The 16,792-nt window shown below is 42.8% G+C and overlaps 1 protein-coding gene across 1 annotated transcript in view; it reads left to right on the forward strand.

The window, feature by feature from the left end:
• Nucleotides 1-16,792, forward strand: part of SLC16A10 (solute carrier family 16 member 10) — a 127,538-nt gene that overhangs the window by 84,479 nt on the left and 26,267 nt on the right. The window contains 1 exon segment of the mRNA XM_059732978.1: nucleotides 14,090-14,121. Coding sequence (XP_059588961.1) covers nucleotides 14,090-14,121 — 32 coding nt within the window.

The following is a 16,792-nucleotide window of genomic DNA, read 5'->3' on the forward strand; positions in this document are numbered from 1 at the left end:
TTAGGAAACCACCATGCTTGGCTCTAATTGGCATCTTTCTTGACCTTCTTTGCACAGACCAAAGACTGGTACTGAATAGGCATGGAAACTGAACTGCTGTCACCCTAAGAAATACTTTTCCCAGGATAGCTTACTAGGCATATTTTTGGGGAGTGACACAGAAATTATGTATACTTTCTTTGCGCTGTACTTGCTTTATTGATAAATAGAGGACTCCTGTTCTCCAAGGCTGCTAATCAGGCACTAAAATCATATTCTCCTCCTTCCCCAAAAATGTTAGGAATACTTCCTCATTAAATGTGGTTTAATACTTTTAGTTTGAGTATGAGGTAACTGTAGTGAAAACTGTTATGCAACATTCTGTGTTATCTAGGTAAGACGCTACTTTTATTTCTTGTAGCATGTTAAACTGTGTGAGCTCTCTGGTAGCTTTCAATTAACCTTGTGGCTACACAATCTTTTTTGAAGTGGCTTTGTTAGGCCCCAGCTCAAGTCTGGGTTCGTGCCTGGTATGCAAAGGCCAATAAAGATACCAGGGGTGAAAGTATAAAAAAGATTTATTGCTAGCAATAAAAGGTGCAAGCGGAATGATTTCACAAAACAAGCACAGCACATATGCAATACTGAGCCCCTTATATACAAGAGTTTGAATCTTCATAAGCATCCTTGTTTGCTAATTGGTTATAAAGGAGTGACGCAAGGAGTGCTTTACTGAGCATGTCTCTATACCTGTGTTTTAGCTATGTAGCTCATTAACATACATATATGTTTCATTAGCATATATCTTCCCTGCCTAGGGGCGTGATTTTTAGTATTTTAATGAGCTCTTTGTTCCAGTAACTCTGATTCTGTTTTTGTTTTCAAGCTTCCTCTATCTAAGACTGTCTGCTCCTTATCATTGCAGATGGGCATTCGTCACATAACATTCACTTTTGCTTAGGCTTTGCATAGTAGTTTCTAGGTCGAACCTTACATTTCCCTCCTCTGGAGCATTCATAATTATTATTAATTATGATTGCTCCATTCAATTTGACTTAACACAAATCTAGTATTCTCAGCTTTCTTTGTTTGCAAAATCATTTGATTTACCTTAGGCCTGAAGATAGATGCGATACAAACCGGTATACATTGGATACAGAAACAAACCATAATCCCTATAAAACAAAACAGAACAACCATACAAAATAACTGTTTCAACCATCCAAAATTTGGAAGCCAGGAAGTTAACCAGGAAAAATCTAAGCCAGATGATTCTTTCAACGTCTGTGTCAATCGTTGTAAGGCACCAATTTTGTCTTCAATTAGCACAGAATTATCAGTGAGGTTGAAGCAGCACATTCCTTTTAAGGTTTCACACCCCAGATTGTGTCGCAACAAGAGATAATCAATAGCGTCTCTATTCTCTAAGACAGCATCCCTTAGTTGTTTTTGTTCAGCATTCAAGGCTGAGAGCGCTCGAGATGTAGCATTTAGTCCTTTTGCTAAAACACAGGCCACTGCATTAAGATTTCTGCTATTACTTACAGCAAGACCCAGAACCCCCACCATAGATGCAGCTAATGCTATGTATTCTGCCTTAGATAATAGTCCAGGGGAATCATTCTCGTCACAATCAGCAGTGAGAGTAGTGTATGCTCGTTTAAACCTCCCACCAAGAGGGGTTTGTTCAGTGTACATTAGGTCAGACTTCCTTGGAAGAGCTGCAGTTACCCAGGCAATGGTGCATGGTCCCCCAGTAGCATTCACTGGAAGGTATGAATATATCATTCTCCCGCAGGCCAGAAACCATCCTCGAGGAAGGATGGTATGTGTGTATACATAGGATATTTGACTGGTCTTATTACAGAAGATTTTTCTACCTTGGTTCAATTCAAAGCAATTATTGGTACAATTCACTATTAAGAAACATTCAGAAGCATTAGCTGTTGCCTGAACCCGTACAGAAAACATGTCTCTGCTTTTCTCTTTTACAATAGTCCCCCACTTATATATATCCTGATATGTATTTTCCTTCTCTACATCTTTCAGCATAGTATAATTCTGTAAAATTTTCAAAGGGGTAGGTACTGCAATTAAGAATGAGGTAAAAACCAGATGAGCATTGATCCCTCCTGCCAAGTAGAAGTCTGTTCTATTTAATATTTCCCGGGCCAGATAAATCCAGACATTTTCCTGAGGGTCAAATTCTTGTGGTAAAAGATTTTCCCCTCCTATAATAAGTAGGAGTGGGCAGATCAGGGTGCCCCACACTAAAACCTTGAACAATTTCATAATAAGGCTTGTAAAACTTGATCAAAGATTGACAAATTATTCAAAGTTCCTTTCTTTTGAATAGGAATTTTAAGTCCCTTATTGGCTCCACCTTCCACTGTTCTCTGCCTCCGGTCCCGGAGTTTGCAGGAGTTTCTTCTTGTTCTGGTTCAGCCACCGGCTTTACGCGACTGGAATGTATCCAAGTCTTGATTCCTTCGAGCTTTGCTGCTGTCGGGGTTGTTAAAAGTACTCTATATGGGCCCTTCCATCTGGCTCGAAGTGGTTCCTCGTTCCAATCTTTCACAAGAGCGTAACTTCCAGGTAATAATCGATTTTCCGGGGCAGGAGACTGGTCCTGTGTCTGCAGCACGTCCCGTACCTGCTGATGGATGGAAGACAAAACAGAAACCAAAGACCATACATATTCTCTAATCATTCCCTCTCCTAAAACATGTAACTGTTGTTCAGTACCCATGGGCAGACTCAGAGGGTAAGGCTTACCATACATTATCTCAAATGGGCTTAATCCCAATTTAGAATGTGGTGCGACCCTTACTCGCAACAGGGCCGAGGGTAGGGCCTCTGGCCATTTGAGTTGAGCTTCTTGGCAAATCTTTGCAAGGTGTCTTTTTAAGGTCTGATTCATACGTTCCACCTTTCCACTGGATTGGGGTCTCCAAGGGGTGTGTAAATGCCAGCTGATTCCCAGGAACTCAGAAACCTTCTGAGTAATTTGTGCAATGAAATGTGGGCCATTGTCTGACCCTATTCCTTTTGGAAGTCCGAAGCGAGGTATGATTTCTCGTAGGAGTGCCTTGACCACCTCTCGGGCTTGGGCAGTCCGACACGGGAAGCACTCAACCCAATTAGAGAAAGTGTCCACAAAGACAAGGAGATATCTCATCCCCTGTTGCAGGGGTAACTCAGTAAAATCCACGTGCCATTCTTCTCCTGGCCCATTGCCTATTCTCTGATGTCCTGAAGTTTCTTTTCTCCCTCCTTTTGGGTTATTTCTCTGGCAGACCTCACATGTCTCTGATACCTTCTTGGCAGCCTCTCTTAATCCCACTCCAGTTACATAGTGACTGATCCACCTTATCAGGGCCCTGGGTCCATAGTGGGTGCCATGATGAGCTCTCTTCACTACCATATGAACCCAGGCAGCTGGGATGATAATGCGGCCATCCTTTGCTACTAGCCACCCGTGCTCCCCCTTCTTTGCTTGAAACTCTCTTATCAATTGTTTGTCTCTTTCCCCGTACTGTGGTGTCACAGGCTGGTATAAGTCTGGGAGGAGAGGTAACAGATTACTTACTTCGGGTAGCAAGTCTGTCTGAGGTTTTTTAGCTGCTTTCTTTGCTGTAGCGTCAGCAAATCGATTACCTTTTGTGGAGGGATCATCATTTTTTTTTTTTTTTTTTTTTGATGTGCTTTGCAATGCATTACCGCTACCTCTTTTGGTTCCCAGACTGCCTTGAGGAGGGCTTTTATCTGCTTGCTATGCTTAATGCCTGTTCCTTTTGAATCAAGTAGACCTTGCTTTCTCCATAGCGCTCCGTGAGCATGTAAAACAAGGAAAACATATTTAGAGTCAGTATAAATATTGACAGTTTTGTTGGCCGCCAGTTGTAAAGCCCGAGTCATAGCAATGAGTTCAGCCTTTTGAGCTGAAACAGATGGGTTTAAAGGTCCTACTTCTATCACATTCTGTGTAGTCACGATAGCGTATCCGGATTTTCGAATTCCATTCTCCATACTCGAGCTGCCATCAGTGTAGAACTCCAGGTCAGCTTTTTCAAGAGGTCTGTCTCTCAAATTTGGTCTTGAAGAATAAACAGTTTCCACTGTTCGCAAACAATCATGCACAAGATCTGGTGTGTCACCCATAGATGGCAACAGTGTTGCTGGATTTACATTGCGAGAAATGGCCAATTTTATTTCAGGCTTATCAAGGAGGATGGCCTGATATCGAGCCATTCGTCCCGGAGTTAACCAGTTCCCTCCTTTCTGTTCCAAGACTGTAAGTACTGCGTGAGGAACATATACAATCATTTCATGGCCTAGGGTTAATTTTTCAGCTTCTTGTATTAGCAGACAGGTAGCAGCAACAGCCCGGAGACAAGCAGGCCATCCACATGACACAAAGTCTAATTTTTTTGAAAAATATGCCACTGGTCGTTGCCAGCTACCCAATTTCTGTGTTAAGACTCCCACGGCTACCCCACCTCGGTCATGCACAAAAAGGGAAAAAGGCTTACTCATGTCCGGTAGTCCTCAGGCGGGTGCTTCAATGAGAGCCTGCTTTAACTGGCAGAATGCTTGCTCACACTCTTCAGTCCATTCGAGCACCTTTTCATCTCTGTGTGTTGCCTCATATAGAGGTTTTGCAATAACCCCAAAATTTGGAATCCAAATCCTGCAAAAACCTACTGTACCTAAAAATCCTCGTAGTTGTTTCTTTGTTATTGGGGGTGCCAGCCGGCATATAGCTTCTTTTCTTTCAGGCAACAGGGCTCTCTGACCAGGCTGTAATTCAAATCCTAAGTATGTTACTTTCTGGGATATGGGCTGCATTTTATTTCTGGAAACCCAATATCCTTGTTGACCCAGAAAATTAAGGAGGCATATTGTTCCTTCTAGGCAGCTTGCTTCAGTGGTGGCTGTTAAAAGCAGGTCATCCACATATTGCAAAAGAGCACAGGACAGTGGCAATTTTAGCCTGCGTAAATCCTTGCTTAATGCATTGCCGAATAGGGTTGGGCTGTTTTTAAATCCTTGGGGTAAAACAGTCCAGCACAACTGAGTCTTAATGCTAGTATCTGGGTCTTCCCATTCAAATGCAAATATTTCCTGAGATCCCCTCTCTACCGGTATACAGAAGAAAGCATCTTTTAAATCAGTAACCGTAAACCAGTTATGATCTGGGTTCAAAGCAGATAGCAAGGTGTACGGATTAGGCACGGCCAGGTATATACTCACAACCACTTTATTTACAGCTCTCAAGTCTTGGACGAAACGATATTCATTACTCTTAGGTTTCTTCACAGGCAAGATGGGTGTGTTAAAAGCTGATGTACATTCACGGAGAAGGCCATACTCCAGGAACCGTTCAACTAATGGCTTCAGTCCTTTCCTGGCTTCCATCCGCATTGGATATTGTTTCACACATGGAGGCTGGGCCCCTGGCAAGAGTTGAATCTTCACAGGGTCAGCATTTTTAGCCTTCCCGGGTCGGTGACCTGCCCATACCCGTGGAACAACAGCATCAAGCAGGAGTTGAGGAATATCCGGTGTACTCTCCTCTTGGAGAAGGCCGAGAAGGCAAGCCTGTAAATGCCACCCCTTTTCAGGAGGCACTGTTAAAAACATTTGCCCATCCTGGAACGACAACGTAGCTTGCAGTTTACAGAGGAGGTCTCTCCCTAAAAGGGGAACGGGGCAGTTTGGCATGTACAAGAATTGATGGGTAACTTCGGCCTGCCCAAGATTACAGGTCATTGGCTGTAGGAAGGGTCGTGTTACTGCCTTCCCTGTAACCCCTACCACCGGCACAGTCTTTTTACTTAAAGGTTTCAGTTTTTGAGTTAAGACAGAATGGGCAGCACCTGTATCGACGAGAAAATCTACCAATTCATCTCTGTCCCCTAGTTGCATTTTAACCAGAGGCTCGTCAGGGGACACTGGGATCTGGGTTAACTTTCCCTCCCGGGCCTCTGGTCCCCTTCAATCTGAATCCCTTCCAAAAGCGAACAATCCACTGCTCTCCTCTTTTTTCTTTTCACCTTCCCCAACTTTTCGATAAGGGCATTCCCGCTTCCAATGTCCTTTTCGTTTGCAAAAGGCACACTGATCTTTCTCTAATGGACCCCGTCTCTGCGGCTGTCTCCAGGATCCCTCATCTCTAGGTTTTCTCGTGATTGCAGCTGCCACTAGGGCTGCTTGCATTTTCATCTTTCTCTCCTCTTTCTTGTCCTGTTTCTTTTCCTGAACACTTTCTCGGTTAGTAAATACTTGGTAAGCAATGTCTACTAGTTGGGAAACAGGCATACCTGTTGCTCCGTCTGCCTTCTGCAATTTCTTTCTAATGTCTGGTGCACTCTGACCCATAAAGATCATATTTACCATGCGAGCGTTCGATGCATCCTCCGGATCCTCACGAGTGTATTGCCTGAAAGTATTGTAAATTCTTTCCAAAAAAGCACTCGGGGTCTCATTAGTCTCCTGTCGAACCTCATACACCTTACTGGATTCTGAGGTTTTTTCACAGCATCTCTCAATCCTTGGAGGATATATTCTTGATAGGCACGGATGGAGGTCATATCTTGGTCTGGTTTCCAATCTGGCTCCTGGATGGGGACATGATCATCTCTATTTCCTTGCAGGTTCCCTGCAGTAATTTCCTTTTCCACGTACTCACGAGCTTTGTTCACTACCATTCTCCTTTCCTCTGGTGTCAACAGGATATCTAAAAGAGACTGAACATCTGCCCAAGTTGGGTTATGGGTTTTGAAAATCGTTTTAAACTGGTTTTGTACCTTTTCAGGATTCTCTCTCAAGCTGGGGTTATTGTTCTTCCAATTATACAAATCTGAGGTATTGAAAGGAACGTGCACAAAGGTTCGACGGTAGGTTGGCTCACCGTCATCTTCGAGAGGCCCGGGTACCACTTGTTCTCTTAGGGGAAATACCCCATTTCCCTTCCCACGGCCAGGATCAGATTCCCTGTGATGTTTTCCCTTAACCCCAGAGTCTGCTTCTAACTGTACTCTCCACCCTCCTCCCGGGCTTATATCAGGAGAAGTCGGGAAGTCTGGAGATTGCCAAGCACCTGACGGCCATGGTTGGCGCTGTTCCAGATCCCTGAGTCGGGGGAGTATTTACAACTTCTGCCTCAGGGGGGGAAAAAGCAGGAAGAGCAGATGCCAACGAGGAATCAGATGAATCAGGAGGAGGAGGAGGAAGAGGAAGAGAATAAGGTAAAGGCAGCAGAGGGGGGGGAGCCTCCGGCTCCGGACAGTCCAGGACAGGATTTGCAGTTGGTCGAGCCACAGCCATCTCACAGATCCCAACTCCCTCCCCCAATCCGCATTCCTCCAAAACTGTTTTATCTCTACAAAGAGACATAAACGCTTGCGCATACAACAATTCCTCCCATTTACCATTCTGCCGGCAGAACAAAATCAATTGTAAGATGGTATTATAATTAACACTTCCCTCCCGAGGCCAATATGCTTTATCATCTAGCTGATAGCGTGGCCATGCAGTTTCACAGAAGAATTTAGCTTTCTTCTTAGTCATAGGATCCTCACCAAACTCTGCCCAATGTCCCAATACACAAGAGAGGGGGGTACATTTCCTAACCTTACTGTTAACAGTACCCATCTCAGGGCTGCCTTCCCGGTTCTGACCGTCTGACTTACCTGGGATCCAGGGATCTGTTCTTAGTCCTTGTCCTCACAAGGGAAAAAATCACTGGTCTTGGACTCAGGCCAGACAGAATACTTATAGAGATAATCCCAGGCAGACGTACTGACGGTAGGCCTTATGCCCTTTCTACCCTCTCACCCAGGTGCCTGTTATTGATACTTTCACTCTATGGCGTTAAACCGTTAGGCTACTGCCGCCTCAGAGATCCAGCTCCTCCTGAAACAAAAGTCTCACCGGGAAAAAATCCCGGGGCGCGCCCGACATTTGATAAGGAAAAGCAGATCAGCTGGTCGTCAGTTACTCCGGGCAAAGCTTATCTACGGCAGTCCCATCTGGGGTGCCAAAAACTGTTAGGCCCCAGCTCAAGTCTGGGTTCGTGCCCGGTATGCAAAGGCCAATAAAGATACCAGGGGTGAAAGTATAAAAAAGATTTATTGCTAGCAATAAAAGGTGCAAGCGGAATGATTTCACAAAACAAGCACAGCACATATGCAATACTGAGCCCCTTATATACAAGAGTTTGAATCTTCATAAGCATCCTTGTTTGCTAATTGGTTATAAAGGAGTGACGCAAGGAGTGCTTTACTGAGCATGTCTCTATACCTGTGTTTTAGCTATGTAGCTCATTAACATACATATATGTTTCATTAGCATATATCTTCCCTGCCTAGGGGCGTGATTTTTAGTATTTTAATGAGCTCTTTGTTCCAGTAACTCTGATTCTGTTTTTGTTTTCAAGCTTCCTCTATCTAAGACTGTCTGCTCCTTATCATTGCAGATGGGCATTCGTCACATAACATTCACTTTTGCTTAGGCTTTGCATAGTAGTTTCTAGGTCGAACCTTACAGCTTCAATAGGAAGTCACCACGCAGGGTAACACTAACTAAATAAGATGTATCTAGGATATATTTTTAATGTAGACTGAATAATTTTTGAGAGTTGAATTCCATATATTGCATAATTTAAAAAAATGCTTACCATTGCTTTAAAATGTCAGTTATTAATATTTTCACTATATCTATGAAGGAAATACCTTCTCTGTTTTATGGAAGGTTAAGTGGAGACAGTTTGTGATTTGTCCAATATTACATAGAGATTAGAGTGTCTGACTCGCAATCCAGTAAACAAAAATATTTACACAATTGTACACTTAAATTTTTACAATGTGGTGGTAAATAAGAATATGCATAATCATATATCTTGGAATTGAATGTCTTCCTAATCCAGTAAACTTTGTTCTACCCAAACTTCAAGTGTATCAAATATTCTTTTTCTGTAGAAAATAAAATTATACTATTAAAATGTGCATTTAATTCTATTAGAAAAAGTTAGGATCAGTATTTAAATACAGCTACAGAACTGTTGTATGCATATCTACCTTCTACATATTTTCCATAACAAATTTGGTTTCCATGAAAGTTATGTAGACTCCATGCTTACAGCACTCTTCTTAGAAGGTAAAAAATTGCAAAATAATCAGAGTAACTTTTAGTATTTATTTTACCACTGCTTTACAACTCAATTATTATTTTCACTGTCTCCGACTTTGACTGTTCATGTGCATATTCCACTGTGGGTGCACATATGCTCATGCTCAGGCTTGGAGATGTGACTAGCAGTACCTGTTTGGTACACATGTATTCTGCCTTTTCCTAGGATTTGTACTGTAAGCCTGAAAGGTGCTGCATGCCTCCCATGCTTATTTATTTCCCCAAGTGTTTCTTTGGTCCAAGACAGCACTTTTGGCTTCTTACTTTCTGACCTAGCTCTTTCCTGCTATCTTTAAGATACCATTGTCACTTTGGCCTTGTACCAAGTAACTTAGATGACCCTAGTGTTTCATTTGCTGTATGGCAGAGTGTTTTTGATTGTAATGACGTGTGTATATTAATATATTAAAGTGGTTTAAAGACATAATTTGGGGAGAGAATAGGCCATTCTCTTCCTTAGAAATGGCCTTCTCAAGATCACTTAGATTTAAACACTGCCCCTTCCAAGAAGGTCATTCCCATACTACCAGTGATTGGAACTCCAAGTGTCTTTCTGGCTTGGGCTAGATGACCTCCTGAGGTCCCTTCCAACACAAATTTTCTATGATTCTGTGATTCTAATTCTCCCATCTCACCTTGGATCCCCAGTAGTTGTGGCAGAATTATCAGGAGGTTTGCACCAATAAAGTTCAAGATGGTGACATAGCCACTATAATCTCATTCCTAAAGTTGAGAGATCTGTTTCCTGTTTCTTGGCCTCCACCCTCCATGTTAACACCTCAGGATATTCCATTAATGGAGAAATGGAGAGGGAAGCTGGCAATGAATGCTCCCATACTGCCTTCAAAGGAAGTTCCTGAGACTGCAGTAGGTCAAAGCTATTACCAATAGAAGTTCCTCTTCAGCTGAGTGACAGCTCTGATGGTTTTTACCAATGTCCTTGTGGTAGTAAATATCTACTTAACATTTTCATGTGCCCATACCTAGATGGCCAGCCAGTGAATGGTGAATATTAGCTATGGGCATCTGGAAATGTTTAATGCTTCTTCCACCTGTTCAGGAGCCTGGGACCAATAATGAATGCCCTAAAGTTGAACCTCCTTCCAGTGTTCTTTGGGCCCACATTAGCCAGGCCTTACTTCTTTCAGGTCAGGTTCCTGAACTTATTCAGTCTGCTCTCACATCTGGAAGGTGATCAGTACATGATGGTGAAAAGTTGCCTATCCCTGCCAGGTCATATGGCATGCAATAAGTCAGTGGCAGCCAAACTTTTTGGCAGGTGTGCCACAAACTATCCCCACACCCTCCCACCACTCTAATCCTCTTCCTGATCTGATGCTCTACTTTCTGCTTCCTTACCTTTGCTCCTTGCCCCATCTGCTCTTCTTTGTACTCCCTGGCCTATCTGCCACTGTTCTGCTTGTCCCATCCCTGATCTGCCACATGCCACGCAAGCTGCCTATGCCACTTCTGGCATATGTACCACATGTTGGCCACCCCTGCATTAAGTGATACTTCATGCCACACTATTTCTAATGCATGTAGTGTGAAGTGAGATCAGCATACGCCTCAGGCAAGCATCTCACAGGACTGAAAATGACAGTTCATTTTCTCATCTTGTCTTCCACCTGACAATGGGGAAGAACCCTGTGACTATCTGCAAGGAAGTACCCCTTATCTTTCCCTGCCCAAGATGATCTGTGATAAATGTGGGGGCTAACATGAGTCAAATTTCAAGGGTGGGGTCTCTTGCCTCAGTACGAAATGAGGATGTGTATCAGTACCCTGGTTCTAAGATCAGTACCTTGTTCACAGATGTGTAAATAATTTCTGTGTGTAATACATCTCTGGATAATTGTTATGGATAATTACAGTCCGTACCATGACTATGGGTAGGGCAGGGTGGATATCAGGCTATGCTATTGATGTTACTGACATGCGTTTTCCATAGTCCACCTGCCTGGCTTTCAGAACAGTTGGGTGGGCACATCTGTCCAAAATCATTTGGTCAAAATCAGTGGAAACATAGGACATCTTTCCACATGCTCTGGGGGTGCGGGGGATGCTTTAATTAGAGTGGCTCTCAGGAGTGTGCTAATTAGCATGCTTCAACAGATTTGATGTAATTACAGTGCATTAGAGCAAGCACCCATACATTTCGAATCACCCGTAATCACCTGATGTCTACAGGCACCCATACCTTTCAAATGACAAGCAGTACTAATAGGTAATTATATGTCAAAATGGCAAACCAGATTGAAATTCTTCCACTTTATGTCATAGATGACAGATGGTTTGCTGGCTAGAGAGTATCTTGTTCTCCAGTTATCTCAGTTAACAGTAGGCAAAGCTCTGCATAGTAAATCTGACTAGTGACGTGGACTGGGTTTTCAGAACAGTGTAATATTACTGTTATTTTGTAATAGTCTTTAAACTGAGCCTATCCTTAAGCTCAGTTAGGGTACATCCAGGAACCATTTTGATTCATCTTCCCTCTGTGTGGGACAGATAGTTTTTTCTCACTTTTACAGTACTGAAGTTTCTGAAAAGCTAACAAATGTGTTTCTGCCAATGGGAAATTTGACATCACTGTGGCAGGTCAACTTAGTCCTTGCACCTCTAGTCGGTTCACTCTTCAGACCTAGGGCATCTTGCTCCGTACTATACCTGTCGATGAAGACAATTGTTTTGGCTATCAACTCAGAGATAAAGATAAGATCCAAGATAACAGCTCCTCCTTACATACTGCTGTATATGGAGGTCAAATTAGTGACAAATTAAGTTGAACTCAACCACTTTCAACAGATCCCTCTTACTGAAGCTTTAGGCATTGCTCTACATGAGATGTTACTGCACAGTCATTAGTACTTGCATACACAAATACTAAGTGACTGTGCAGTACCCAGAGTTACTGTGTAGTATCATCCCCGAATAGCTTTTTGGTGACTCTGACTGCGCAGTAGCTTGTTACTTCTGCGCAGTAGCATTGCTTCATGCCATGCAACACTGCTGCACAGTAGTAATGAGCTGCTGTGCAGTCAGTGTCTCATGTAGATGCAGCCACTGTGCTGTTAAAAACAACTTTGCAAAAAACCCAAAAAGTAAACCCCCTAAACTCTTCAGGTCATTTGCTTTAATTTTTGTTAGCCAGAGTGGAAAGGATGAAAGGCATGGCAATAAGCACTCAGAGACTCTCCAAGCAGATCTTTGACCGTCAGGACAATCTGTGAAGTGGTCAATGTAGATTCCCCCTGCAGCATTTAAGACATACTCTACCAGAACTTAGGTAGCAGTCATAATTTTCTAAAAAATATCTTCATAGTTTGCATCTGTAAATTGGCCACCTGAAGCTTTATTTACAAATTTACTAGAAATTATGCCACCATAACTGGCTGGTGGTTGAATGCTTTATTTAGCATATTTAGGATCATTATTCTTTTAAGACTTTGAGAACCCAGCTCCATACAGACTTGATACTGTTCTGCAGCCACCCACAGCAGAGTATACATGTGGACAGCCATTTAAAGGAGAAAGAAATGACTTACCTTACAGTAACTAAAGTTCTTTGAGATGACATGCACATTTCAACATTTTTCAAAACACTCTCCATCTGCTCTCACTCAAGATTAGATTCCAGAGTTGAGAGAAAAATGAAGTATGAGATATGCACCCTATCTAAGCATGAGGAGAGCAGGGTGTGTGCATGCCATACAGATTCAACTGATCAAAAGTCTGTGAACTTGAACTGCTGAACCACACGTGTGCCCACATAATACTTTAATTTAGGACAGCACAATTTGCATAATACTCATTACTGTAAGGTAAGTAACTATTCTTTTGTGTGACCAAAATATTGTTTCATACATGTTGAACTTAAAACTAAAGGAACCTGTATATAGCAATCTGCACTTTGTCTAAAACAAATACCAGTTATTTGATACAAGGGTTAGCCTGAATTAGGTCTGTGGAGCCACTGGATCTGGCCCACTGACCCAGAAGTCTTTGCCTCTGCCTGTGCTGGGGCTGGGTGGCTGGAAGCTGTTCTTGCATCTCTGCTACTTTTCCCTGTCCCCTGGGTGCAGTGTGGACACAGCTTCCAGCTGGTAGGGACTGAGCTGAAGCGGGGTGGCTTCCAGTTGCACCCTTGCTGCATCTGGGGGTGGGGCCAGGGAGAAGGGGTTACAATAGCCTGGGCTTAGTTCCCAGGTGCCTGGCCCTGGTGCAGCCCCCACTCCAGCTGGAAGCTGTTCTTGTACCCCAGCTGGTGAGTGGGGTTCTGGGAAGAGTGGTGCTGGCACAGTTTCCAGTTGCCTACTCCCACCAGAAGTGGAGGCATACCACCCTCACTGCTGACATACCGCCAAAGCCACCCAGCCCGTGCTGGACTGGAGCCGGGTTGAAAAGGCTGCTGGACCCTGATCTGATGCATTCAATAGCTTGCCAAGCCTCAAAACTAAACTGAAGAAATGTGCAGTGTCTGTCACCCATCTCATCCACTTTTCTTGACTCTTGTTCAAGAAAAGTGTCCATTTCTTTTGTTTTCCTTTATCAGTGTTTTTTGTCCCACGACATCCTTTTCTTTTCCAGAGGTTGCAACCAGCCTCTCTTTCTGTTAGTGATATGGCAGTATACATCTCAAGTAATGACCAGTATTAATAGGCAACTGTATGCCAAACACAAACCTTCATACAGTAGGTAGCCTAAAAAAGTTAAAACAAGCATGGCTGTCAAATAGGAACAATTCTGCCTATTTTATGCACTTTCTCTGCCACATATCTTTCCCCCACAAAGTACTAACAAGGCACTACTGTTGTACTGTTCCAATGTGGTTGTCTAATTTCTGTTTCTAACACACCATATCTTCAGTGGCTCCTATGCTTTATTTGCTTTTCTAATCTTTGCATTTATCTCCCTTCAGATCTCAACACCTGCTGCAATTTGACTGGCCAGGTTAGTGACATTTTCCCCCTTTATCCTGCACACCTGCTCATTCCCTATTATTCACTAGTGTTGACTTTTGGCAGTATTTCTGCTTGGTTAGTTTGCTCATATTTGAAAGTCTTGCATTCTTTGTAGTTTTAGGAGGGATGAATGTAAGAAGTAAAATAAGGTTCAGTTTCTACAATACTTTAATTCGGTACATATAATTTTAATTAAAGTATATTCAGGATAGTCTCCATAGAAGCATCAGAAAAGAAGCAGCCATAAAAAACAGAAATGCAAAAGTAAAGTTCACTGAAAGAAATAACCTTTTATTCTAGGTAGTGAGTACACTCAGGTCTGTAAAATAAGTTGATGCTACAGAATAAGAGTACAACATAAGCAAATCAAGAGGTGTCATTTCTGCTAACTTATTCATGGTTTCCTTGCTGTGGAACTTGATGCAGTGCTCTGCATACATGATTTCATTTGTGACTGTTTCTCCGACAGCATCACTTCTGCAAGTTTTTGGATAATGTAAACCATTGTGGTAGAAGTTATTCTGCAAGCAGAGTATACCATTTTACATGCCTGATCTAAAGTCCAAAAGTGTGTGTGCTTTTTTTTCACTAAATACATTGAAAAAGAAGGCAGCTCACTTACATTTTTGACTCTTGAGGGACCTTGATCTTGACATTTTTCACGACCTCTGAAATGAGAAGTCCTTGAGTAAACTTTCAGAAGAGATGGTTACTACAACTCATTAATTCATTTCTCTATGTAAGGTTGATAAATACAAAATATTAAATGCATATTTATAAAATGATTTTTCCCTCTTTCCATTCCACAAATTTTTAAAAAACTGGTGACCAAACCTTAATTGTCTTCAGTTAACTTCAGACAAAACAAGTTAACTGTTATTGCCAAAGCTGAGCTTATATCATGATTCCATTCGGCTTCAATCTTGTTTTTCATTATTCCAGTCTCTGTTCCAAAGACTGCTGTGCATACACCTTCTTTGTCCATTTCCCTAGTTCCTGCTCAAGGACTTTTGCATTTTTGTGTTTTTTCAGTATCATTCATTTTTCTTGAAGCAAAGGCTAGAGCCCAGGTCTTCCCCTATCCAGTTGTGTGTCCCACCCAGTAGTGCAGTATCAGAATAGCACCTGTCATTAAGGCTAGGGACAGGCATTACACATAAACGGGTTTAAATGATCAGAAGCTGGTTTAAACCTGTAACATTGCACATAAACCAGTGAAAATGTCTGAAACTGGTTTGAGATAAACCTGGTTGAATGTAGTATCAGACATTTGTGTCAAACCGGTTTATGCAATATCTGTCCCAGACCCCTTCCTGGTTCAAGTTAAACCAGAGTTCCCCAACATCCCAGATGCTTTGTAACCTTGGCCAGGGCTCTGCTCTCTGCTCCATCCCAGCAGGGCTTGCCCCACCCCTCTGCTTCCCAGCTGGAGCTCCGGCAGAGAATGTAGGTACAGCGGGGTCTGCCTGGCTTCCTCCTGGTGACCTTCCTCCCCCACCACTCCTTGCTCAAGCAGGGATTCCCCCTCCCCTCTGCCTTACACAGACACCTCTCAGCATTAGCTAGCAGACCACATGTTGGCTATGGTCCATGCTGTGGGAAATGGGACAAAGGTAGACAGGACAGTGCTGGCTTAGGGCCTTTTGGAGCTGGTAATGTCCCTCTGTTCCTTTCTTAGAAAAAGTTGTTTAAGAAGAGCTTGAACTAATGAGAGAAGCTTTTGTTCTGTTTGATGGGCTGATAAATGCTAACAACTCCCTGTGTAACTCCCTGCTGTGTAAATAAATGCTTTATCAACAGCAAGGGGGAGAACCCCTCCCTAATCATAGTGTCCTGCCCCCCTCAGTTCAGCATTGTAAAAGGGAAGGGAGGGCTGCTCTAGCACCCTCCGGCTTCTAGCCTGAGCCACTGTAGGCATGTGCCTGCATTTTTTTAGTCCAGAGGGGATGTCCGTGTGGTTACAAACCAATTCAACATAGCTAGGTTAGACTAACCTGCAGAGATTGATTCAATTCAGGCTCAGGCTTTTTGAATGTCTGTCAGCCTAAAAGAGGGAAATGTGGATTTGAACTTCTGAGACAGAAGAGGAATTTGTACCTAGGTTTTACATGCTGAGTGACTGCTCCAATCTTTGAACTGTATATAAATGGGGGTCAGGCCACCTTCTGCTTTCTTATAAAACAAAGAAAAAAGAAGTGGTAATAGATGCTTAATTCCCTTTTATGCACAGATCAAATTTGTGTTATGCATGATGTGTACTGAGCTGCTCAGTTAAGATTGAGGTGCTTCTCAGCATGCCCAGAAGCAGAGCTGTAGGTACCTGAAAATTTTTTGCAAAAGACTTTAGATGTCTCCAGATGTCTGCCAACTGTGGCAGAATTTTGAGCATCTAAATTTTGGATATGGGTGGGATTAGCTGCCTAACTTCCTTTGTGGGTCTTCCCCGAGAGGTTTGCTCAGGATTACACAGGAAGTTTGTGACTGAGCAGAAAATTGAACCTGACTTGCACAAGTCTGGAGCTAATGCCCTGGCTGCTACACTATCATTCTGTTAGAGGTGCTACAGAGGTAAAAAAATTAATTTGATCAGGAAAATGAAGATGCGTTTACACAAAGAGGTGGGAGATATTGTTCAGAATCAGTCACATAAGAACAATGTA

This window comes from Alligator mississippiensis, chromosome 1 (genome assembly GCF_030867095.1).
Source record: "Alligator mississippiensis isolate rAllMis1 chromosome 1, rAllMis1, whole genome shotgun sequence".
Taxonomy (NCBI): domain Eukaryota; kingdom Metazoa; phylum Chordata; order Crocodylia; family Alligatoridae; genus Alligator; species Alligator mississippiensis.